General features: G+C 47.9%; 9 protein-coding genes across 9 annotated transcripts; 5 read left to right on the forward strand and 4 right to left on the reverse strand.

The window, feature by feature from the left end:
* Nucleotides 1-96: 96 nt before the first annotated feature.
* FOMMEDRAFT_106270 (MFS general substrate transporter) lies at nt 97-2492 on the forward strand (the record flags this gene model as incomplete). Its single annotated transcript, XM_007265484.1, has 9 exons — nt 97-324; nt 378-568; nt 621-1095; nt 1150-1209; nt 1271-1364; nt 1423-1594; nt 1651-1724; nt 1774-1802; nt 1856-2492. Exons 1-9 carry the CDS (start codon nt 131-133, stop codon nt 2487-2489), a joined length of 1923 nt encoding a protein of 640 aa, XP_007265546.1. The 5' UTR covers nt 97-130.
* A 54-nt stretch (nt 2493-2546) lies between these two features.
* Nucleotides 2547-3892, reverse strand: FOMMEDRAFT_106273 (alpha/beta-hydrolase; the record flags this gene model as incomplete). The annotated part of the gene is made up of 2 exons (XM_007265485.1): nt 2547-2944; nt 3001-3892. The coding sequence occupies 2 exons, from the start codon at nt 3890-3892 to the stop codon at nt 2643-2645; spliced, it is 1194 nt and encodes a 397-aa protein (XP_007265547.1). The 3' UTR covers nt 2547-2642.
* Nucleotides 3893-4244: 352 nt separating this feature from the next.
* FOMMEDRAFT_133307 (uncharacterized protein) lies at nt 4245-5666 on the reverse strand (the record flags this gene model as incomplete). The annotated part of the gene is made up of 5 exons (XM_007265486.1): nt 4245-4383; nt 4450-4520; nt 4580-4721; nt 4773-4912; nt 5664-5666. 5 exons carry the CDS (start codon nt 5664-5666, stop codon nt 4245-4247), a joined length of 495 nt encoding a protein of 164 aa, XP_007265548.1.
* Nucleotides 5667-5671: 5 nt separating this feature from the next.
* Nucleotides 5672-7728, forward strand: FOMMEDRAFT_140050 (uncharacterized protein; the record flags this gene model as incomplete). The annotated part of the gene is made up of 4 exons (XM_007265487.1): nt 5672-5773; nt 5796-5978; nt 6061-7396; nt 7455-7728. The coding sequence occupies 3 exons, from the start codon at nt 5672-5674 to the stop codon at nt 6817-6819; spliced, it is 1044 nt and encodes a 347-aa protein (XP_007265549.1). The 3' UTR covers nt 6820-7396; nt 7455-7728.
* A 1246-nt stretch (nt 7729-8974) lies between these two features.
* FOMMEDRAFT_167242 (uncharacterized protein) lies at nt 8975-9985 on the reverse strand (the record flags this gene model as incomplete). The annotated part of the gene is made up of 3 exons (XM_007265488.1): nt 8975-9592; nt 9659-9821; nt 9871-9985. The coding sequence occupies 3 exons, from the start codon at nt 9983-9985 to the stop codon at nt 9052-9054; spliced, it is 819 nt and encodes a 272-aa protein (XP_007265550.1). The 3' UTR covers nt 8975-9051.
* A 783-nt stretch (nt 9986-10768) lies between these two features.
* FOMMEDRAFT_167243 (TPR-like protein) lies at nt 10769-17032 on the forward strand. The gene is made up of 23 exons (XM_007265489.1): nt 10769-11749; nt 11800-11913; nt 11969-12943; nt 13002-13033; nt 13088-13166; nt 13218-13847; nt 13900-14063; nt 14127-14287; nt 14345-14392; nt 14447-14554; nt 14608-14785; nt 14833-14857; nt 14914-15056; nt 15115-15145; nt 15193-15201; nt 15258-15266; nt 15332-15550; nt 15605-15630; nt 15679-15980; nt 16035-16446; nt 16508-16604; nt 16667-16774; nt 16832-17032. The coding sequence occupies exons 1-20, from the start codon at nt 10979-10981 to the stop codon at nt 16160-16162; spliced, it is 4152 nt and encodes a 1383-aa protein (XP_007265551.1). The 5' UTR covers nt 10769-10978; the 3' UTR covers nt 16163-16446; nt 16508-16604; nt 16667-16774; nt 16832-17032.
* Nucleotides 17033-17192: 160 nt separating this feature from the next.
* On the forward strand, nt 17193-20223 carry FOMMEDRAFT_106284 (WD-40 repeat-containing protein; the record flags this gene model as incomplete). The annotated part of the gene is made up of 13 exons (XM_007265490.1): nt 17193-17398; nt 17448-17495; nt 17562-17634; nt 17691-17779; nt 17840-18000; nt 18054-18126; nt 18195-18260; nt 18309-18891; nt 18945-19315; nt 19369-19735; nt 19786-19809; nt 19866-19898; nt 19959-20223. The coding sequence occupies 8 exons, from the start codon at nt 17193-17195 to the stop codon at nt 18673-18675; spliced, it is 1083 nt and encodes a 360-aa protein (XP_007265552.1). The 3' UTR covers nt 18676-18891; nt 18945-19315; nt 19369-19735; nt 19786-19809; nt 19866-19898; nt 19959-20223.
* A 748-nt stretch (nt 20224-20971) lies between these two features.
* FOMMEDRAFT_155075 (uncharacterized protein) lies at nt 20972-22327 on the reverse strand (the record flags this gene model as incomplete). Its single annotated transcript, XM_007265491.1, has 3 exons — nt 20972-21148; nt 21210-21813; nt 21879-22327. The coding sequence occupies 3 exons, from the start codon at nt 22325-22327 to the stop codon at nt 20972-20974; spliced, it is 1230 nt and encodes a 409-aa protein (XP_007265553.1).
* Nucleotides 22328-22496: 169 nt separating this feature from the next.
* On the forward strand, nt 22497-23342 carry FOMMEDRAFT_167246 (Co-chaperone Hsc20; the record flags this gene model as incomplete). The annotated part of the gene is made up of 3 exons (XM_007265492.1): nt 22497-22805; nt 22862-23093; nt 23148-23342. 3 exons carry the CDS (start codon nt 22497-22499, stop codon nt 23291-23293), a joined length of 687 nt encoding a protein of 228 aa, XP_007265554.1. The 3' UTR covers nt 23294-23342.
* Between the last annotated feature and the right edge of the window lie 175 nt (nt 23343-23517).

The raw sequence follows: 23517 nt of genomic DNA on the forward strand, positions 1-23517 counted from the left end.
ACACGCTTGCTCAAGCCTCCAACTCCGGGCGTACTTGCTCAAGACCGAGTCTGACCAACAGTACTGCCCCTCTTTCTATCCCCCTCTTCCCATTCCACACTCATCTTGCGCTATTACACTCTGATCAAGTATGCGCACTCCATGGTCGCTACTTGACAGTGCACCAGCTTCCGAACAAGATGTGCGACATGGACTACGCCGATCAAGCACAGAGCATGTAAACAGGTCCGACACTGCATTACCTCGACGCACAGGTGCACGGACGCATCTCGTCAGGGCAATAGCTTTAGCATGTGCTTGTTCATTAAGCATAGGCAGTCACTAGTAAGTCGTGTTATATGTACCTGTGCAATGTTGTATGTCTAACTTGGTTGTAGTGCGTCGTATATTCTCGGTCCTCTTAAAACAAGGCTTTCCCGAGAAATGGGCACGTCGAATACCGAGTTTAGTCTCCTCATTGCTGCATTCAGTCTCAATAGTACATGGACACCTTTACTGGGTGGTTTCCTAGCGGGACATCTCGGAACGACTGTAACGAGCATGCTTGCAACTGGGCTTATTTTTCTAGGTGTGTATTACTTTCCGGTGGCGTACTATCTTAGTCTCAATGTACGGTTCAGGACAAATTATCTTGCTATTCGGTGATATGATAGAAAGCGTGCGGTTAATGACCTTCGGAATGTTTATCTTTGGACTGGGCGTCAGTCCTCTTGCTGTGGTACAAGAATCTATAATCGTCCGGTTTTTCAAAGACCATGGTCTAGGCTTGTCTATGGCGCTCGGACTTGTAGTCGGCAAAGCGTCCTCTTTCGTTTCCGCGCGGACGTCCTATCCGCTCTCAGAAGCTTTTGGCCCGAGAGCTCCATTTGTCGCGGCCACGTCGTTGGCGGCGCTTTCGTTTGTCATGAATCTAGTCTACCTTTCTGCTTCAAAGTGGCTTGTTAAGAGTTCCGGAACGGAATTAGAAGCATCTGAGCTCCATCAGGAAGCCCGTGTTGTTGGGAGTTTGTCAGAAGCACAAGCACTCAAACAAGTCGCGAAGAAGCGAACGGTGCACATTCGGGACATAACGAAGCTTGGCGACGTATTCTGGGCGTAAGTCGTCGCTCGTCCACACTGCTTTAATCCTAACATTTGCGTCTCTTTTAGCTATATTGGTCTTAACATTTTATGCGGTGCCATTTGGTCGCCTTTTACCCATCTAGCGGCGTAAGTTCTAACAGAATTCTGTGCGGACGCCACTCACCTTGTATTATTTCATCCAATTAAGGAACATATTTGAGAAAAGATACGGATTGTCAGAGCGCGAGTCCAGCAACGATGCATCTTTCCTACTTGCGGGAAGCGTATTTTTATATCCTTTAGTAAGTGCCTTACGTGCGCACCTTCCGGGGAAATCCTAACGTATCGTATGTTTCATAGTGCGGTTACTTCATCGACCGTATGAAACATCGTCCTATCCTCCATCAGTTGTTCCTCTTGTCTTCGATTCTTACGGCTCTCTGCTACTTTTGGCTGGTCCTACCACCCAAAATAACTGGTACACCCGTTCCCGCTGTGGCCTTCTATGGAATTGGACAAGGTTTTGCCCCATGTGAGCTAAACGTTTCTCAGGGTAGCGTGTATGCTAATTCATGCGTGTTGCTCCAGTACTCCTCGTGATTATTGTTCCCACTCTTGTTTCTTCGAAATATGTACCGACGACGCTGGGGGCGCATAAAAGTGTATGTTATTGTTTGTGATATATTCGACACTCTACTGACATTATGACAGTTGGAGCAAACTGGAACTACCATTTTCCAGTGTGTATAATTTTCCCAAGGTCATTATATTTAAAGTCATCATATTATCGTAGGACTTTCGCAGGACTCTTCTTAGACAAGTTAAAGAAGGGTAGCGAAGCACAAGACAAAGCAAGTGAACTCGACGCAATCCAGAAACTCCTAGGTCTCTTCCTACTCCTAAACGTTTTCCATTTCTTCTCCATAATCGGACTTTGGGCTCTCGATCGACGACGAAAGAGACAAGCAGCTGAGGTTGAGCGACGAGCTCGGCTAGCACGACTGGAAGGTAGTGGTGCTGAAGGTGATGATGATGAGGACCAATTAGAGGAGAGCATCCGTTCGTCCCCGAAATCGCGTCGAAAGCTGTCGTTGCACGCCAAAGAGCATACGTCAGAGTCTCATTCGTTGCAACGCAGAGAGGCGTCGGCGTCGAGCGAGTCGACGATTACACCCCTCGCGAGTGGATCAGCTGCAGAGCGTGCAGCTGAGGAAGAAGCTCAACCACTCTTGAACGATGAACCTCTTGCGTATCACACGAATGTAGTAGAGACGCCGGCAACAGGAGAAGCTCAAACGAGGAGTGAACACCTCCGTGGAGAGGTATTTGGTGTAATTGGCATATTGCTTATCGCTTTTGCTTGGGTGTTTTTCATTGGGACGGCGTTCCTTAGACTTCGCGCGAAGAAAGACAGAGAGTCCACATGATATATATATATATTAACGGGTTACATAAAGTAGATACATATGTACGTTGTATTTCTAGGCATTATTGCAATCGGATTACATACATTGGATATAGGTGTTAAATGTGTGATATTCGTCAGCAGGGTCATGAAGCTGTCAGGTGCAACCAAGGTGTCAGCTCTGCGACCCTTTCTTCCAGGACCTCAGATAACGCTCCTCCCATCCTGTCTCGCCTAGTTTAAGGACATCAAGGCATTGCAAACGCCGGAGGCATCCTTCCATATCTCGGTTATTGTAGTAATTATGACCGCCAAGAGGAAACTCTGGGGGTAGTTCGTCATCTTCAAGTTGCACGGGAAAGATAGTATGCTCGTTTTCTGAGGGTGGAATACGGAAAAGTCTGCCATGGAAAAGGTATAGTGGTGATGGTGTCAGATGTCTGAACTCAATAGCTTTTGGAGGGAGGCATGGAACACCTATGAAGATACTGTTAGTGTTAATGAACTGCAGTAGGAAAAAACAGTGTGCTTACCGTCGTTATAACCTTTTACAGAATACTCTTGGAAACTATCTTCCCCATGTATTGAACGGTACTCAGAAACAAGCTTGCGATATAGTAGGGAAAGAGCTTCATTGCCAATCCTAGGCGAGCCGAACGTAACTAATTTGAAGATCAATCCAGGAGGGAGACGGACGTCTTCGGTATCGGGAGGTTTTAACGAGATTTTCAGAAGTTCCATAGTGAACAGATAGGTCTGGACGGCTCCTAGACTATGTCCGGTGAGGACTAGTTCCTTGACATCCAACGACGTCAAGGCGTCGGTCAAATGTGCGAGCGCCGTCTGCTTTAGACCTTGAAACATCCGCCAAAACCCTGCATGTACCTTGCATTCCGCTTTTGTCGTTTGAGGGCTGTTGTGGTGGCCACCAGGATATGGCACCATACGCGCATCCACGTCATGCAGTGCCTGCAAGGGAGAAGAAGTCCCAGAGAATGCTACAATCAACTGACGAGATGATGGTCGGTGAACAATGTATCCTTGTAGCTTCGCAACCTCTCCACGGAACACGCATATAAGCGTCGAACCTTCAAGCGCGTCATATTCCTCCAGTGGGTACGTCGGTTGTATAAGTCTATTCAAGTTTCGCCAGACAAACGCAGGGTCAATCAAACCATGTACGAGCTCCGCATATTGACCTATGTTAGCGATCTCCTGCTGAACGTCGTTCGAGACGAGGTCTGCGGACGTGAGCACGCGTTTCGAGGGAGAGGATAGGAGACGAGCTATCCACCTGAAGTTGTCTGCGCGTTCGAGTTTGTACATACGTCGTTGGCTCTCCGTAAGCGATCGGCGCGGTGGATGTAGGCTCGGAGACGATGATGGTAAACTGGCGGCTTGTGGACGCCATGACGATAGACGCATACGTTTGCGAAGGGAGTTAAATAGTGATCCTAGTGGGCCCAATGGCCTGGTCACTTGGGGGTGGTGTTTGCGACTGTCCGCCACGGTCGTCGTTCTGGTCCAAGTGTGGGGTTGGAGAGCCGGAGCCAAAATACTTATGTTATAGCACGTGACTAATCCGGGTTATCAAGAATTATAGATTAAACATTTGAACATTAATTTCCCTCGTTATAATACGATAGCACGTAAGTAGGGCATATCTAACTGCCCCAAATGAAAGTTACAGAGCATAGAATGCTATACAAAATAAGTCCATTTCCAGCAATGCGAATTATACAATTGCAATCTCGTGTCAGTCATGGACTCATGGTGTCTATACGAGACGGCGAGAGTCGTTAACATAGCTCCTGCGTCTGTTTGCCCTAACCCAGCAGCAAGTAGCGAGAAGAGTCACTATGGTAAGTCCAAGCTCGGTCCAGCCGAGGGCTTCAACTGTCAAAGATTGTCGGCATCTGCGAAGGAATTAAAATCAGCAATCGAAAATTGCGAGAAAGGTGTGAACATAGTCAAGCACAAACCGTGAGATCGTTTTCTGGCCAGAACAATTCCCTCCTCCGCGAGTGTATTGCATAGTGGCCGCTGCGATGGCCTGATAATTTTACAAGAATTTGTTGAGTCGCCAGAGCTTCCTTACAATCGGACACTTACCCATAGAGCGGTGTTGAGGAAAAGCCAGGCAACAGAACTGGCGATGCCCGCAAGAGCATGAACAGCTCCGTCTATAACCCATAAAACATAGGAAGTAGCGAATAACGTCGTCCACACAGAATTGAAGCAGAAGAATATCAATCTAGAGCAGATTAACTGAAGCATTAGTTTAGAGTGAATCTGTTATACGTACAATTTATGGTAGCGAGTGCTGGGCCACGTATCGCTCTCATTTCCAGCGTTTATTAGGAAGGACGTTAAACCCAGCTCAGCCATGGCTACGAGAGCCATGAGGAGGAAGAAAACCGGGTGGTATTGGATTGTCTGAGTAGCCTTTCGCATAGCTGGAAGAAGTTACGGTAACGATAAGCTGCGAGGGGCTAGCGAGTGGCCAGACAGCGAGAGTAACAAGGGGATGAAGCAAGCTGAGCAGGCCATGTTGCTGAGCCGTGGTGACTAGTAAGCGAAGACATGAGGTAGCCGCAAGTCACTTTCACAAACAGCACACACTGCACAGACATGATCTAAAAATTGCGATCTAGCCAGAGTAGAAGACTCCGAAGAGTGATTATTAACATGATGATATCCTTATTGTTTGGCAGTGATCCGGGGTAATATCAGAAACGACCGAACTAGACAACCAGCAGATCATTTTTCACTGGCCAGACCTGGGCTAGAGACGGGATGCTGTTGAAAACTACAATAAATTAAATCTTTTAGGAGAATAAATAAATAAATAAAATAAAAACGACACAGTCAGAAAAGACGACGGAAAATGAACAGCAGAATGACTGTGAAGTACTCGAGTGATAACGGAGAGCGTTAGCATTGATGATTACGCACGCGGACGCTCGGAAGCGCGGGCGGAGAGTGTTGAGTCAAAGTTCCCACGAATGGTAACTGCTGCGAGTCCAGACGTGACTGAGCTGTCCGTCTCCGTGCTTTCCAACCTGCTCTCATCCCCGTTTCCCTCTCTCTCTCTCCTCTACCGCCTTCACACCCTCGTCCTCCTCCCGTCCTCCCTAGTCTCCCTCATCTCTCCTTCCCTTCCTTCCCACAGTCCCCTCCATCTCCTCTTCTCTGCCATGGCTGATGGTGCGTCCGCTTCTTGTCCCTTGCCTTCGACTCGCACTGATCTACCCCGCTTTTTATCTCCGTTCTACTTCTCTCAGGTTCTGTCGAGGACCAATCAAGGTCCGCTTCCACCTCTCCCCAGGAGACGCTCACCCTCCGCGCTCTTGTCAGCACCAAGGACGCCGGCGTCATCATTGGGAAAGGTGGCAAAAACGTCGCCGATCTCCGAGACGAGACAGGCGTCAAGGCCGGCGTTAGCAAGGTCGTCCCCGGCGTTCACGAGCGTGTCCTCACCGTTAGCGGTGACGTCGAAAAAGTTGCCAAGGCAAGCAGATAAATGCTCGTGCAAATGAATATTTCTGTGTGGTTACTAATTTCCATTTTATTTTATTTTATTTTCTTCGCAGGCATATCGTCTTATAATTGCCCAGCTAATTGATGCTAGCCCTCCCTCACCAACAACAACATCACCTCCCTCAAACACTTCTATCCGCCTCCTCATTTCTCACAATCTCATGGGTACCATCATTGGCCGTGGCGGACTTAAAATCAAGGCAATTCAAGATGCTTCTGGTGCCCGTATGGTCGCCTCCAAGGATATGCTTCCTCAGTCGACCGAGCGCATTGTCGAGGTCCAAGGCAGCGCCGACGCCATCGGCTTAGCCATAGAGCAGATCGGCAAGTGTCTGCTCGAGGACTGGGAACGTGGTCAAGGCACCGTGCTCTTCCATCCGGGGCCCAGTAGCGACGCGTCGGCTGGCCGGCGTTCTGCAAACGGCTATTCCTCCGCCTCCTTTACTAGCTCTCGTCGTACAAACGGAGATCGCGCGCGTGGCGGATCTCCACCTCCGACGCCACCCCAGTCTCTTCCTCCGAGTAGCCCTCAGCAATCTGCGAACCTGCGAACGCAGAACATTTCCATCCCCTCGGACATGGTCGGATGCATTATTGGCCGTGGTGGCACCAAGATCACTGAGATCCGCCGCCTTTCGGGGTCAAAGATCTCTATTGCGAAGACTCCTCACGACGAGACCGGGGAGCGTATGTTCACTATTGTCGGCACCCCTCAGGCCAACGAGAAGGCTCTTTTCCTTCTCTACAACCAATTGGAGAGCGAGAAGGAGAGGAGGGTTGGACGCGAGGCGCAGCAGGAAGGCACCGCGTGATACGAAGCTGCCCTAATCACACCCGACTCCTCATCAGACTTGCTTGAATGGTTTTACCCGTTCCAAGTTGTCTTTCCGTGCCTCCTGTCTTGTCGCGGCGCCCGGTTGTTGTCTCTAGACTGTGTTTTCCCTTACCCTTAAAACCGTAAAATCAACTTCCCTTTTCCGTCTTGAATGGCGCGGCACCTGTACGCCCTACTCCCCTCTCTGTTTCCGTTGTTCCGTACGCTGAATAACTTTTGTGCCTCTTTCTTACTTGTGTGTCTCACCCCCGTGATTGTTATCGTAGTCTGTCGCTTTCCCTCCTTTCCCCCTAGTCATCGTTTCGTGTCCGCCTAACTTGTCTCGATCTGTTCTGATAAACGGCCTTCTTCCTACCCTCGAAACTTCGCGTCTGTGCCGTTTTCCATGCTCACCGCCCGTTTGCACCCTATGCCTTATTAGCTCTCGTTATTAGTTAGCGAGACAGTAGGCTCAGAAATTCATGGTCTCTGCTGCATATGTGAAGTGCCACAACGGACAGCTAACTGGCTATGCATTCGTCTTTTTGCATGTGAATGATGCTATTCAATTTTTGGTATGCGTATTATGCAAAAAGGAGAGAAAAAAGAGACTATTAATATTATAAATCCAAGTCTTCATCAGGGTCTTCGTCGTCTAAATCGTCTGCTGAATCGGGATCATAAAAGATATGGGCGCTCTGATTTTGTGCCGTTAGAGCTTTACCTTTAAGTGTATCAGCTCCGAGTGTGAAACATTGATATTTAGAAGGATGATAAGGTGTACATACCGTTGTGTTCGTAGGGTAGAGGAACTTGAGAACGGGATGTTTGTTGGGAATCGGTTAGAATGAGGTTAAATGTTAGATCTTTTGTAGGATCTGGAGCTTCCTGTTCATTTAGAATTGACGAGATCATAAATGAGACGGGATTTTATGACGATGCGTGGGCTGAAGAAACGTACCTCCTCGATGATGGGCTTCTTGCGCCACACACTCTTTAGGGAATCCAATTCCTCAAGTAGGACAGGTCCACTTTTTGATATTGACCATCCTTCAAGGAGGCGTTCAACGCCCTTGCGCTTTCCGGAATTTGGGACGGTGGATATGACAGGGACATCTGCACCTCGTCCGCGTACAAGGACCTCTACGACGAATTCATTGTGAGATCCACCGCCTTCTGCGTGTTCGTCTGAGCCGAATACGAGAGCTTCGACGTCAATAGGACGTTCGGATAGTGGGATAAAGACGCGCCAGAATTTGAGAGCTTCTGGGAAGTCGGGTGGGGAGGAGGTGGGTGGTGGAGAGGTGAGGTAGGCGCGGGAGATGTGTGTCAAGAGGGCTGGTGGGTGGGCTGTTAGGTGAAGCAAGGAAGACGAGAATCGAGGTTGTTTGAGCAGTGGTAGAACGTGTGAGTGAGATGTTATGTGGCATATTAGATGGGATGCGTCTAGGGATTGGTTTTGTTAGCTTCGAGTATATTCGAATAAATAGGAGCAATATGCTATAACTTACCTTCACGAGAACTGATTGAAGAGAGGATACGTGAAAGAAACTTATACGCTTTGGATGGTGATTCTAAGTCTTCTTCTAACGTATCGATAGAGTCGATGGCAACGGCCACAGGCCGTGAAGACTCTGTGTGCAAGTGTTAGCGCGCCTGTCAACATAAGATCGAGACAACTCACACCTTTGATCACCTTCTGCATTTCCTCTAGCCTCGCCTTCCAATCTACAGGATTATCACTGTATCCTGGCACATCTTCTGTCCAGTCAATTACTCGTACGTCTACACTATTGGGCGTGCTCGACCCCTTTCGACTGAGCAAAGTTGCAGGCGCATATAAAGAGCACACGAGCAAAATTTGACATTTCGTTTGTGCGTTCACTATTGCTTGTAGTAAGGGCAGGGCTGATTGAGTTGCAGAAGATTGAATAAAGGTAAACGTGTTCGAGGCGGATTGTTTGGAAGAAAGTAAGGTTGAGAGGAATGACATCATGAATCTGCGACCGTAAATGGAGAGCAACGGCGTTCTACTTATATTTAAGCATATGTAAAAATCTATTGAATTCATCCGATATTTATCCGGCCCAATTAGGTGTCGTCTTTCACATTTTAATTTAAGCCAGCTTACGCAACTTTGGGTAACTTTGGGTCAATTTACGAAAATACTATTAGTACCCTATATAAAACTCGTCGAAAATCAAAAGGAACAAATGTACATCTACGTCCTTTACGAGGCGGGGTTCTCCCATTTTCCTCTCGTAAGCTCAAAGATTAATGTTGACCATTTCAGAACTCCAATTTGGTCTCCCTGTCCGATCACTTCAAAGCCAGCCTTTCTCAATGAAGGACCGAGGTATGTTATAAGAGGCGAAGGTATGATCCTGATGCGCTCGACAGAGCTCGAGGTGCCGAACACGCGCTCCAGGGCAAAAGAAATAAGGTCGTCCTGCGCGTCAGCAATACGATACTGCTCCGCGACATACAAGTGACGGACTACTGCTATTGTAGAATCTCCTGTGCTCGAACCTGAACTACCACGCTCTTTGCCCTTGCCTTGTCGTTCTACTCTCTGCGAGGGCGACGACAACGTCTCTTCCGAAAGGGAATCAACCGAGGCGTCGACAGCGATAAGTCCTACAAAGTTATTTCCGTACTCATATATCCACAGGCCAGAACTTGGCGAGCGCCCGTAGTATTCCTTGATGTCGTTCATATCCGGTCGTTTCAACGTTTCTACTGAGTTTGCGTCAAATTGAGGACGCTGGTACCTTTTGGTAGAAAAAGGGGAGTTAATCTTTGAGAAGCATAACTATAATCCAAGAGCACCAACTCACCAGTCAATGGAGAAAATGAACGGTAGGAAGAGTGCCGCGAATGCAGGTAAGGGACGTAGGTAACCCCAGACACCGTATTGGGCGTCTGGCCACCAACCGAGCAACTGCACGGCTACAGACGATAGAGCGACCCATATAGTTATAGTTAACGGGTGAAGGATAGCTATGAGGAATTAAGTTGGCGTAAATATCATGAGTTACGGTGCACTGACCTTTCCTGTTTGCGATAGCAAGTGGTTCCATGGTAGACTTTGCAACCATGAATCTGACCAGCTTGTTGTCAGCATCGTGATCATATGGGCGAATGACTGCATCATCCTGTGACATAGTTGTGAGTTGAAGAAGTGGTCGGTTGGATGCAAGAAGTCAACTGTGAAGCCATGGTAGTTGGCGCAGCATGTGGAATTTTGTTGGCACACGTTCGTACAGGAACAATCGCGTCGATCAGGGACAGAAGCGTAAGCAGAGTATCTTGGATAAGCAAACGGCTGTGAATGTAAAATTACTTAAGATTCAGGACCATCCCCTTTCGGTTATGACGTCGTGCTCTGCATTTGCCCATCCAGCCCTTGGAAAAACAAACCAGTGCTACGTATGGCTGAATAAATGCAAGAATGGCCCGTCGGACCGGCTCAGGTCGTTCAATATTAGGGCTACAGGACTTCGCATCTGATGCTTTCGTCGAGAAAATTTCCTATTGGCTCCTGCCTATGACGCGTTGAGTTGCTTTTCCCAATCCTCGTAATGTCTTTCAATCGCATGGAAAACATTCCTTCGCCGGGCCCGGTCGATAAGGGTGGCACCCGGCTAGCATGTGCTACTTTAGGTCAATTATACCCTTGGAATAGCATTTGAGGATGCTTAGACTGAGCGCTTCTCGGTAGTGAACCTACAAACGGCATTCTGACAGGTTGGAAATGTATGTCTACGTCATAGTTACTACTGCTCTTAACATTTCCCCTCTGCCTTGTGCTTACCACCCTGCAGTTTCTCCCAGCTCACAAGCGGTCTCTTTTGTTTTTCCGCGCCCCGTCGTTTGACTTGCAGCTCGCTGTAGCCCATGGTCTTTCCCCCCGGACGTGTCCTTACCCTCCTCGTGCAATCTCCGGGACATGTATCGAGTCAAAATGTGATGTGGCTCTGAGCTTCTTGCCGGGACTTCTGCCAGCTCTTCTCTCGCGTCATAGTCTCATTAATTGCCTACCGCCTGGGCCGGAATTATATAACACGTCGACTTATTCTTGCTTTCTCTCACTCTCATAATTTCCTTCGTTTGCCTCGGGCAGGACGAGCAATACACGCGACTCAGTCTCCGAGCAGATGCATCCCGACCCCGCTTTTGATATACCGTCGTTTCATGCTAGGACTACAGAATTTATCGGGCGTTTTTGGCCTGAGCAGCAATTCACCTATCTCCCGACACCAACATCTATGCCGCTTTCATTCGTCGCAGAGCAAGCCGAACTGGACGCAACGGCAAATACCAGTATAGCTTCTCGCCCTGGAGCCACTACTTTCCCATCAGCTGAAACTACCATTGCTGCCATCGAAAGAATGGGCCACGAGGCATCTTCTTTGGACCGTGATAGAGTCGATACTCGACATCAGGGCACTGCCGGCGCAATAGAGACTACGTTGCCGTTGGCCCCATATCCAGGAAGTGCTCCCCAACTCCCCGCGGCCTTTGCAGGAGTCACAAATGCCAGTCACCCTGCTGACAGCCTCGTCAGAGCCGCTTTAACACTGCTAATGCAGAACAGCGCGGAGCAAGGTTCTTCATCCAGTGGGATCACACCTAATCCGTTGGCAAGTACTTTAGCCCGGGACTCCTTGCTTATTTACGCCCACCGGATTTTCAACTTGTCTGCCCCGACTACAGTGTTCGCGGATGTACCTCGTAGTACAGGCAATATCGCATCAGCAGGCCATCCTTACAATCGCCAGCTTCTGCCGCTCCTTCAAAGACTTCGCGCACTGCACCCTAGGCACCTCCCTACTCTTCTTCTCCTCGGATGTGTACACTACGCACTCGGGAACTTCAAAGAAAGCCTTTCCGTCAATGAGGAGATCCTCCAAATTGATGCGGATTTTGTAAGTTGTAGTGCCAGGGTAAGTGCTGTTCTACTCACGAGATATAGCAGGTTGAGGCCATGTCAAACATGGGGACAACGTTGAAGGCAATGGGTCAACCAGAGGATGCAATCCAGTGGTGGTGGAAAGCTATCCACCTAAGGCCGAACTACTGGGACGCGGTGGTAATGAATGGTTCATGTACCTTGCGAGGAGAAAAGTTACTTACGCCAGATTCAGAACAATCTCCTCGGTGCCCTTGTTGCGGGCGAGCAGGAGCGCTCAAAATCCCCCTCCGACAGAAAATATACCGAGGCTTTGCGGCTTTGCGAAACAGTTCAGACCCAGCTAGTTGGGGAAAATGGGAGGCTTCTAGTGTCAATCGCACCACAGGATCTGCATCACCTACTGAACCTATTCTATGTGAGCGGCAGCATACGCAGCATGTCTGGCCAATCACCTTCTCGTAATGGACTGCGAGATTTCACCTCCGCCATCGAAACCCTTCTGCAAATGAAAGGTTCTGAGTCAACGGTGTCTTACAACTTCAAACATCTTCTTTTGGCAGCCTGCGTCGGCGGCCTTTTAATGAGCTCCGCCGTACCAGACTCTATCGTGCAGCTCGCCTCTAACGCAGGCTATTCGGCTCTATTGCAAAGATCAGAGGAAATGAATTACAATATTTTAGAGTTTGTCAGAAGCACAGATGACGCATTGTGGCAGTTGATTATAGAAGAAGGAGGAGGAATGGTCCCGGCCATATTTATGTCTCCGGCGCAAGCAACGAACCTGTTCAGCACTATATTCAATGCATCCTCTGGTCTTTTCCCTTCCCTGTGCTCATGGTCGGAAGCAAGCGAATCTCTGGAACGGCCTAGGGAGGACGTCGCGAGTAAGGCTAGCGAAATGACGTCCAACATCTTGTTGAGCATCGCGAAGCTTTTACAAGAATCCGGATCGGCTAGTGTGCATCTGCCGAGATTTGAAGCTTCGATACGCGTCGGTCCGTCCCTAATATTGCTCCTTTATTACCTGGCCTACGCAGCCTTCCCCTCCCCGTCTGTCTGTAACAATCTCGGAATCATGTTGTCTACTACACCATGGATGGATATTGGTGGTTCAGTAGCTATCGACATTGCTCAGGCATATTACGAAAAGGGATTGGAGCTTGACGGGACTCATGCTCACGTACTAACGAATCTAGGTTCCTTGCTGGTATGTTGCTCGTTCCCGCAAGACTGTATCGTTTCTTCTTACCCTAACCTCACTTAAGAAAGAAAAAGGAGAACTTGATGCTGCTATTGAGTATGCTATAACTTTGTGTTTTTAATTGAATATTGGATTCTCACATCGTCATAGGATGTATGCGCGTGCAGTTCAAGCGAGGCCAACTTTCGATATCGCTTTGGCGAATCTTGCTAATGCCATGAAGGATTCGGTGAGTTATTATAGTCCTCTCGAGATGCCTACGTTCAAATGGTGTCTGCAGGGCCGATTGTCGGAGTCAATTGAATTTTACCGACGTGCTCTTGAAGTAAATGACGACTTGCCAGAAGCGCTATGCGGGCTGGCTCATGCAGCGTGGTCCATTTGCGACTGGAGAGGAGCTGGCCCGGTTGATGTAGATGCTGCAATTGACGCAGATGGAAATATGCGCCCGAGGGGCAGTGCCACTCCTGAGATGGGATGGATGTTGCAGCTTATACAGACGACAAGAAAGCAGCTGGCAGCGGCGTATCAGCAAAACGTCGGCGTAGTGAAGTCAATTGGGCTTTTGCAGGATTGGATCGCGTGGATCGAAGAAAGCATTAATGAGAAACTCCTCCCGCAGCAACGAGATCGATGGCTCTCACTCTTGCAACCGTTCTTCAACAGTACTAACGACGACAGAGATATTCTAAATGAAGGTAGTTTTACTATACGAATGGTAGAATGGCTGACGCGCCATATCCAGTGGAGGTGGTACATTGATGCCTTTGGGAACGTTACGTCTGCGCACCACAAGCCTGATATGCTCAGTGCCGAAGCGATCCAAGAGTCAGGGAACACGTACAGCAGACCCCACTTACCGCCTTTCATGACTCTTCAGTCGATTCCTTCCGTTCTCCCATTTCATACGGTATGGTATTGGCATGATTTCTGTGCTAACGCTGACTCAATATCTTCTGGAGTTCATTTATCCGCTCAGTGCTCGTGAGATAAGATTAGTAGCTCACAGAAACGCTCTTCGTGTTTCACACTCTACCTTGACCCGATCTTGGCTTCCCGAGCACGTTTATCCGCCGCCCACGCCCGGGACAAAAATTAATGTCGGTTACGTTTCAAGTGATTTCACGTAGGAGTTTGATTACTTCGCTGGAAAAGGCATTTGCAGAGCATTTTCTAACTCTTTGCATAGTGACCACCCAACAGCTCACCTCATCAGTTCGTTATTTGGGATGCATGACAAGACAAAATTTTCTGTCTATGTGTATGCGACAAGTGTCTCTGATGGATCAACGTACAGAACCAAGATTGAGCATGAAACTGAGGGAACGTTCCGGGATGTTTCTTCAAGCAGTACTATTTGTTCTACTTACGAAATGAAACTGACACTAATTTTGACACAACACCTAGCAACGCAAGAAGTAGTGGAGCAAATCATACGGGACGGGATCCATATTCGTAAGCGGTCCTAACTTATAAATGTATTTCAAGCAAATGTTTATGACTCAATAGTTGTGAACTTAAATGGTTACACGAAAGGCGCTCGCAACGACGTCTTCGCTGCAAGACCTTGTCCGATTCAGATTTCATTCCTGGGATTTGCAGGAACGCTGGCTTCTGGTATCAAGCATTTCGTTCTTTGCATTGCATGAATGCTGAGAGGAGAGCGCTAGGTTGGTGTGATTATATGATCTGTGATCCCATTGTTTGCCCGCCGAACACACGAGCATGCGAGCTCTGTGATTTATTTGAATCGTTTCACCAAACTTCCCAAGGATCAAGTTCGGATGTTTCAAGCATTGTCGAGTTCGATTTCGGCCCCGATCCAGATTCTACGGATGAGTGGAAGTAGTAAGTTATTTATTGTTTCTATTCGATACGAAGCTTGATGCCTGTAGTTCTGAGAGACTCATCTATATGCCCGTGAGTGATAGCGCATTTATCCATGCTATCCTTTGTATTCACCAGCGAATTTGAAGCACACGTATCTTATAACGGATCACAAACAATGCTATGGCAGTAGAACCCGCGGTAATGATAGCGCAGATCTTCAGAGGGAGTGGAAAGATGCAGAGGACAAACGACGCAAACTCAGGCGTGAACTATTTCCAGATATCTTCGAGTAAGTCCTGTCGTTGAAGATTACGCACCACACTTATGCTCGTGTAACCGACATTTAGCGATACTATAATTTTTGCGAATTTCAATCAAGTAAGATATAGTTTTCCGAGTCTCGGTCGTACTAACTTCAGGTTTAGATGTATAAGGTATGGCGGAGTTATATAAGGTCAACTGTTCGCTGATTGCAACTCACCTAAAATAGCTCGATCCTGTGAGTGACGTTGTTTATTATTGTTTAATTTCTCATACCAGACAACCTTTTATCGTAACATTTAGTCCACGTACGCAACTTGGCTTCGGATCCTAAAGCGAGTGCCGAACAGTATTTTGTGGCTTTTACGCTTCCCTCCTGCCGGAGAAGAACATCTACTTCGGACTGCTGAACAATGGGCGTCTGCTGAGATCGCATCGCGAGTGCGCTTCACAGGCGTAGTTCCTAAAGACGAGCATATCGAACGAGTGGGAGTGGCGGATATCTTCTTGGATACTGTTGAAGTGAGTGCGCGGACGGCGTTTTTGGCATTAAGATATGCACTAAGCACCGTTTAGTGTAATGCTCATACTATAGCTGCTGAGTACGTCGCAACTATCTGCTCTAGACTCGCCCTAATAATTTCTTACAGTGTACTGTGGGGAGGAACGCCCATAATTACCTGGCCAAAGTACACATTCAAGATGTGCTCCCGAGTCGGAGCAAGCATCGCCTTCGCCACTGGCTTTGGGAATCGGATGGTGGTTGACTCGCTGGCTGCCTACGAGGAAAGAGCTGTAAGCCTTGCGTTGAGTGTAACGCCGACGTCGTTCAGAAGAGACGCTGGGTCAACGAAGCGCGGCGAGCTTGCTGAGTTGCGACACGATCTTTTCATGAATCGTGAAGTGATGCCGCTTTTCGATTGTCGTCGTTGGACGCGTAATCTTGAGAAAGGTGCGTCTTGTCTTTCAAAGTAAGTAACAATTATGGCTTTATTGCGCATTGCAGGTTATACTGAGGCATGGACGAGATGGGTGCGGGGTGGAACGACCACACATTTCAGCGTTGAAGGAGGTTCAAAACACCGATACGAGCGATGCAGCGGATTCATATGGATACGAGATGAAGACACATAACCTACTGTGTAGTTTTACTGATTACTATGAGAAAAGAAAACAAATAAAGTCCAATGTATTTTGAAGCAAATGAATATTTCAAGGTTTAGGGGTATTAGTTGTCTGATAGCCTCCCGGGGCTTGAGGGGGCGGAGCAGCAGCAGCAGCAGGTTGTGGTTGGGCGGGCGGTGCAGCGGCAGGAGCTGGCCTTTGCGCTTCAACGTCGCGTGGCGCTTGGGCATCGACATCCTGATATCCATTTCGTCCTCCAGAAAGTGATGTGAATCCACCTGGCATTGACCAAACTGAAGAAATGTCAATATCGTGGGGAAGCGTATCTATATTTCAGAAATAGGGGATTCTCACCTGTTGGGCCGCTCAGGTCACCGCCGCGAATGTTCAATGAAGAAAAGTGATCGCCACGCTGCTTGAGAGCGGACACGAAGGCGAGAGTTGTCGGTGCCTAGAGAATGCGTAATCGTTCATGAGTATTAATAAACGCTCAAACTTGCAAGCAGTGCAAACCTTCAAGATCAGGATGAGGAGCGAAAATAACTTGATCAACCAGTTCTGCGAATTCCTAACCATCCAGATGATATCGAACACGGCAGATACACCCAGAAGGCCAGTGAACTACATAACACGCTCTATCATTTTATCATAATGAAGCAAACAGTGAAAGATACGCACCAGCCGCAGCGACTGGTTCGATTCCGTGCTTTCTTGGGCGTAGACGCCAAAAAGGAAGATTGGGAGGTTGTAGACTGGTGCATGGAAGGGACTGATGATGAAGGAGAGGACAGATTCGAGAACGACGAGGCTACGAGGGTCTAAGCTTTGGAGATAGTCTGCCATTATGATTACTTATGTCCTGCTTGGTGGAGGAGTATGTTCAAGTAGAGAGCTGCGGGACGAAGAACACGACGCGCAGCGTCACGTACCTGTTTATTTCTTGATTGATGGCTGATGTGCTAAGCACCTAATTAGACTCGACCCTGTCCGGTTTCATTCCGTGTTGTTGAAACTTTAATTTGTTCAGACCCCACCACCAATGAAGTTTGATACTGGCTATCCGGCTGATTCTGTTGAGTTCTGTCCTGCTCGTGGATTCGAAGATTTCTTTGTATGTGGAACCTACAAGCTCTTAGAAAACACGCCCTCCGAGTCCTCAGGCTCGTCAAACCTGGCTAGTTCTCGAAAGAGGATAGGCAAATGTATGCTTTTCAAAATCACGGAAGGAGATGATGGCGATGAATTGTAAGTCGTTATGTCAAATAGCATAGACATTTGACTTCTTGAAATTTAGAAAAGTCCTTCAGGAGATTGATATGCCTGCCATTTTGGATATGAAATGGTAAGTTTGATGTTATCAAACACCTCTAGGGGATATTAGTGTATTAAAACTTGGTGAAACTTGTAGGTCGCATTCTTCCAACCGCCTTGCTGTTGCAGACTCTGAAGGACGTATCTCTCTGCTTCAGCTGGACACGGATGTAAGTATTGACGATGGAATGTATTCCTGCTATTCAATTGATACTCTTCTTTTCAGGAACAACTGCATGAAATCCAGACTGTCCAATGTCGACCCACAGAAACTCTATGTTTATCATTAGATTGGTCTGATCGACGAAACGAAAGGTCAGTCTTGATTACCATTATCCGCACCATTTCACTCCACTTATTGACAGAGCTCTACAGTGAAGCTGGACGTATCGCCGTTTCTTGTTCCGACGGGACACTGTCCATCTTGACCCCCGACAATACTGGGACATTTTGTGAAACGGAATCTTGGCATGCACACGATCACGAGCCTTGGATAACTGCATGGGATTACTGGGATACGAACGTCCTCTATTCGGGTAATCCTAATGATTCATATCAAACCTTCTTTACAATTAAAGGACGCATATAGGCGGGGATGATCTTAGGCTGAAAGGCTGGGATGTTCGACAACGTGGCTCATCGCCGACTTTCGTAAACAAAAGGTGAGGCTGGGTGTATTTTTGATTGTGCTTGTCCGAGTCGAGAAATGCTCAACTGCTTCTTGGTCCAGGTTTGACGCAGGAGTAACTTCTATTCAAAGTCACCCACACAAAGAACACATTCTGGCTGTCGGAAGGTAAGTTTCGGATAGCAAGCTACTTAACGGATTTTAACAAAATCACAGCTACGCTTCGACAGTGCACATCTTCGACACTCGAAAACCACTCGTGCCAATCACTCAAGCCGATGTAGGAGGTGGGGCTTGGCGCATCAAATGGCACCCACACGAATCAAGAAGTACAGACTTATCAGTCGCGTGTATGCACGACGGGTTCAAAGTCGTTCGATTTTCACCTTCTGTCGTCTCGCCCGATAGCACGATGAAACACGAAGAGAATGAACGAGAATGGGAGATCGTCAAACGGTTTGATGAACACGAAAGCTTGGCTTATGGTGTCGATTGGTCACATAGGAGGGTTGGAAAAGACGAGGAGACGGTAGTTGCAAGCTGTTCCTTCTACGATCACGCCTTACATCTTTGGAGGGTGTAGATGTTAGAATACGGTATCATTCTAGCTGAACATTAATATATGATTGTTGAATATCGTTCGTGTATATCGAACAATCTAGTTGTCCGTAGTCCTTAGTAGCCTCTAGGCACCCCTTTTGTGATAAACATTACTGTCCAGCGACTCAGTCCGCGTAACGACTCGGGATAATGACGAGAAGCAGTAAGGATGGAAGCCAGAGACAGGACGAATGTGAGCCTACCACAAACTGTTGTGTAAATCAAGTCAAGGAATCAGTAATTGCAGCTCACCTTTCTATGACCTTCAAACTTCTCGAGCCGCTCTTCAACCAAGACTCGCTGAGGAGTGTCCGGAGTGCTCGAGGCAGAACATACAACGCTATTTCTGCCCGTCTTCTACCCTGTTCTATCCAAATACTACCACCACACACCAAACATCCGGCCATAATACAACCAAAAGGCCCATCAAGGAAATTATGAGATAAACGAGGGAATAGCTTCGCGACTGCCAGAGTACGCGTAAAGCATACCGCCGACCATATTGAGGATATGAAGATGGATAAAAAGAGCGATGATCGGAATAAGGCGAATGCGAGTTTCCTGATCTTTATGAAGCTGAGGAGCTCGTAAGGTCGTGTAATCAAGACAGGTAGGATGTGTACCTAAGTTAAAGAATGTGAGTAGAAATACCGAAGGAGATGAGAAGGACTCTTACTGGGGTGTAAATCGCGAGTCCTTCGAGGAAACCCATTCCACCTCTCACTAGCGAGTTTGCAGCACAGCTGCCATGCACTCCTCCCGACACGACGGTGCTACCCACACCGCCATGTACGATTTCGCAAGGCAGACCGCCAACACCGGATCGACCTTTCACGCCGAGTCGTTTCCAGGTATCATCAGCAACCTTACCGCCGCGGGCCGGAATGAGTAAGGTGTCGCCCCAAGAACGTGGATATCCCAGGTCCTCGGCCATTGATGTCAATAGTGTGTGGGATTGCTCCAATCCATAACCCCACGTCCCTTCCTTAAGCTTGCGAAGTGCTAGCAATAGGCGTTGATCTACGTTTGCTAATGCTCCAATCCTTTTACGACGTTTAGTGACGATGGCGGCAACCAAACCGAAGATTCTTACCATCTAACGTAACTTCGTGGTAGCCTATTATAGGTGTTATAAGTTAAAAACCTGACGACAGAAAACGCGTACTTTCTCACCTTTCTGGTCGATAGAAGAAGCACCACATTATCCTAGATAAAGCGGGTGCAGTGAGAGAACAATCAAACGAAATAACTATATTAATCACCCACCTCGCAGATGCAGCCCAAAAAAATAATGCGTCAAGTTTGTTCGTGAGCACCATAGTTCGCTCTCGAGTGCGGTGTTTCTCCTCAGGAGATCGTTCATTGCGTTCTTTCCTTTGAGCCGTGTCTTCAGATTTTTCCGCGTTGCGAAGGAACAGTGTTTGGACGATCGAGTCCATCGCCCTCACGAATAACAGCAGAGTCAGGTCTAGTGTCGCCGGCGACTTCTTATCTCCCGATTCTTGGGGTACCGTGAACGGTATGTCGGCTCTGGGGGTTCGTGAGGAGCGCCTCCGACTATGCATTAAGAGGATGGCAAGAAGGGAGGTTACGGCATTGCTAATGAACGTCCGGTAGACAGGGTTGAGCTCTGCAACTCTGGAGAGAATATCATAAAGGCTAGGGGAGCCATTATGGGTATATTTGAGTTGTGCAGCATGACCGTCCTTTTTCCTCGCAAGTCGTTCCCAAAAACGTTCAACGGCAGCACCACCTGCGGCCGCAACGGTCATAGAAAACGCAAATCCCGATAGACTCAGCTCCTTCCGTAATATAGAAGCAAGCCTATTCCTCCTCGTCTTTGATAACCTGCCTTCCGTAAGGAGAGGGATCAAGGCGGGACCTAGGGACAGGGAGAGAGAAAGGGCGTAGGTACGCGCCGCCACCCATGCTGGATGATCGTGCTCAAGTTCGCGGATAGTTCGGGGTATGATTCTGGTCGCCAGCCGCTGCAGAGAAGTGTGGGCGGTTGGCTCGTCTGCGTCGGGCGCCATGTAGTGGCGAGGGATAAAGGAGCAAGGGCATCGAGTAATATCATTGTATTTTGCTCACTAACGAAATTGTCGTGCCGACGCCTTCGGGATCAGCGCGTGGCGTGGAGACTAGTGATAATCACATGCTATTTGTACATTACATTCATCCTTTACCAATACCAATATGAACAATTGAAGGAAGGAAGAAAAATCCCAATATTAATGATAAAGACATAGCAAAGTGAATGAGAAAGGTAATGGGTATCCTCAAGCCGATGTTTTACTTGGTAATACTTCCTCGAGGTGAGAATGGTCAACAAAACATGGTGAGCAAGAGCTTAACCCAAGGACATCGGACTCAGATAAAAGGCCTCCTTCTGTCACCATCTCAAGAAATTCAATCCGGGACTGAGGGAAGACAAAAGAGCGTAGTAATTCATCCATCTATAAAACGCAGTAAAGAATAATCGTCAGCAAATCCTAATAAAGGGTTAGGAAGACGTACGTGATCTCGAATCGCTTTAGCAATTGCCTCCTTGGCTCGTACGATATATTGGTCTTCACTTTCTTTTGATTTGGAAGTAGTAATCCAACCCTTCCAAACTTCTAGTTTCCGGCCGTCGCGGCCGAGCTCGCGCAATGTTCTGTGTGCACGAGGCCAGTCCTCTTCGTCTCCGCGGAAGACCTCGTCTATTCGCAACGAAGTCTGTAGGATCGTCTGGGCTGCATATATCTTAATTTCACCCTCTTGTATTGCACGTATAGGAGGCCGTTCCATGAGGCGTAACCACCGTCGTCTTCGCACCCAAGCTCCACCATTGAAACGTCCTGCCTTTGGACGCCATCCCTTGGATCGGAAGAACCAGTTATACTCAAAACCGTCGTGTTGTACAGTCTCTTCACGCATGTCAACCATCCACTCTTTACTTGCCCATCTCCAGTTGCCGTCGGGAAGAGGGAAATCGTCAAGAGAGATGTCCGGTTGCTGTGACTTCCTGACAGGGCGGCCTTCAATCAATGACGATCCAGGAGCTACTAACGAGAAAGGGGGAGGGTCGCGTGGTAGCAAAGACTGGGTTGAATAGCGACGTGCAGAGAATATTGATATACTAAATGAAAAAGTGATTTACAATCAGTTTTGAAGGTTCCAGTTATCAAAGTACTGTTCAGTTACCCTCTCTGGTTTTCGTAGACCATTACCCAGCGGTATAAATGTTGGTCCTTTGTAGGATCTTCAACGTCACCTTCACGCAACGAAATGCGACCGGTGTCTGTAGATTGGCCGACGCGTATTTCTATAGAGGAGCTCTCGATACGTTGTGTGTGACTGTCATCCGCTGTTTCGGCACCACCGAGAGCCTCCCTTTGTACATCACGATTGGAGGCAGACGCATGGGAGCTGGTTTCGTCCGAGTCTTCGCTGAGTACACTGCTACGCCTTTCAAGAAGCGTTACACCCGTTGAGCGCCTAGTGAAAAGGCGAGCGTGCCACGACCTAGAAAGGCGTTCTCTCTCTGAGAAATTCAGGAGAGCCAGGTCTGAGTCTTCTGGAGGACCAGGTTCAGGTAATGGTGGGTAGTCTTGTAGCCCTGCGGACTTGGGCGGAGTGGAAGATGTGTCCATGATATGTGGCGAGTTTTAAACACAAGGATGTAAGACGCCAACCCAGTAAGTAGTAGTTGAGCAAAGCAAGAATAGTTATGTCCTGAGCCCGACGTGACCACTCAGCGCTCGGAACCGAAGTGACGTCAGACGCGGACATCTTTCGACTCTTCCTTTGTTGCACTCAACCATGAATACACTGAGACTGGCCGTCCGTCGCTCGCGACCTCATGTCGGCAATGCGAGATTATTAACTGCATCGCGTCTGTACTCGACGTCAAGAATTTGCCCTTCATGCTCTTCGCCTCTTCCAACAGCCCTACCTACATGTCCAAATTGCTTCCACATTGAGCCCTTGCCAAGTACTTCCACATACTTCGACATCTTTGGCCTTCAGGGCTCTCAAAATCGCTTCAATGTCGACACTAGAGACTTGAAGCGTCGATTTCTGCAAGCTCAGCGGATATGTCATCCCGATGCTTGGTCCGGTAGAGGAGAGGTGCGCTTGTTCTTACTTCAACATTCGTGATAATCCGTTAATACATGCATACAAAGAAAGATCACAATGTAGCTGCTGCGCAGTCGTCTACACTGAATGAGGCTTACAAGACTCTTCAATCGCCTGTGTTGAGAGCACAGTACATCTTAATACAGGAAGGGTTTCCTCCATCGGAAACCGACAAGTTGACGGATCGAGGACTTGTAATGGAGATTATGGAAGCAAGAGAACAAGTGGATGAAGCTGAAAGTTTGGAAGATATTGAACGCTTTCGCTCCGAGAACGAAGGTGATAGTCTCCCTACTTTTCACATTGTTATCACCTCACAGTAACTCCTACCAGGAAAAATGAAGGCAGTATACGATAAGATAGAAAACCTAATTGCGGAGAAGAAATGGGAAGAAGCAAGAGATGCAGTAGTGGAGCTGAAGTACTTGGAGGGAATCCAATTGGCAGCAAAAGAAAAGTGGGATTCATTATCACGATAAATTGACTATCCTTAACTATTAGTAGTGAAATTAACAAAAGCATGACCCGACTCTGTAGATGTAGACAGTAGCATATACAGCTTGTTAATGTTATGTTAGAAAGAAATAATTGGATTTTGTGCTGCAATGTGCACGGCAATACTGGAATAACGGAAGTAGTTGACGGCAAGGAAGGATCGACGTGCCGTGTTTATTTGTTTACATATTTTTGATACTATTGTTTC

The sequence above is a fragment of the Fomitiporia mediterranea genome (genome assembly GCF_000271605.1).
Source record: "Fomitiporia mediterranea MF3/22 unplaced genomic scaffold FOMMEscaffold_5, whole genome shotgun sequence".
Lineage (NCBI taxonomy): Eukaryota > Fungi > Basidiomycota > Agaricomycetes > Hymenochaetales > Hymenochaetaceae > Fomitiporia > Fomitiporia mediterranea.

What these genes read in the sequence shown, in the direction of transcription:
- FOMMEDRAFT_167243 (XM_007265489.1), top strand. Translation starts at nt 10,979, where the DNA reads ATGCATCCCGACCCCGCTTTTGATATACCGTCGTTTCATGCTAGGACT. An exon ending in TCCAAATTGATGCGGATTTT is followed by an intron (nt 11,750 to 11,799) that starts GTAAGTTGTAGT and finishes GAGATATAGCAG; the next exon opens with GTTGAGGCCATGTCAAACAT. An exon ending in TCTTCTTGGATACTGTTGAA is followed by an intron (nt 15,551 to 15,604) that starts GTGAGTGCGCGG and finishes AGCACCGTTTAG; the next exon opens with TGTAATGCTCATACTATAGC.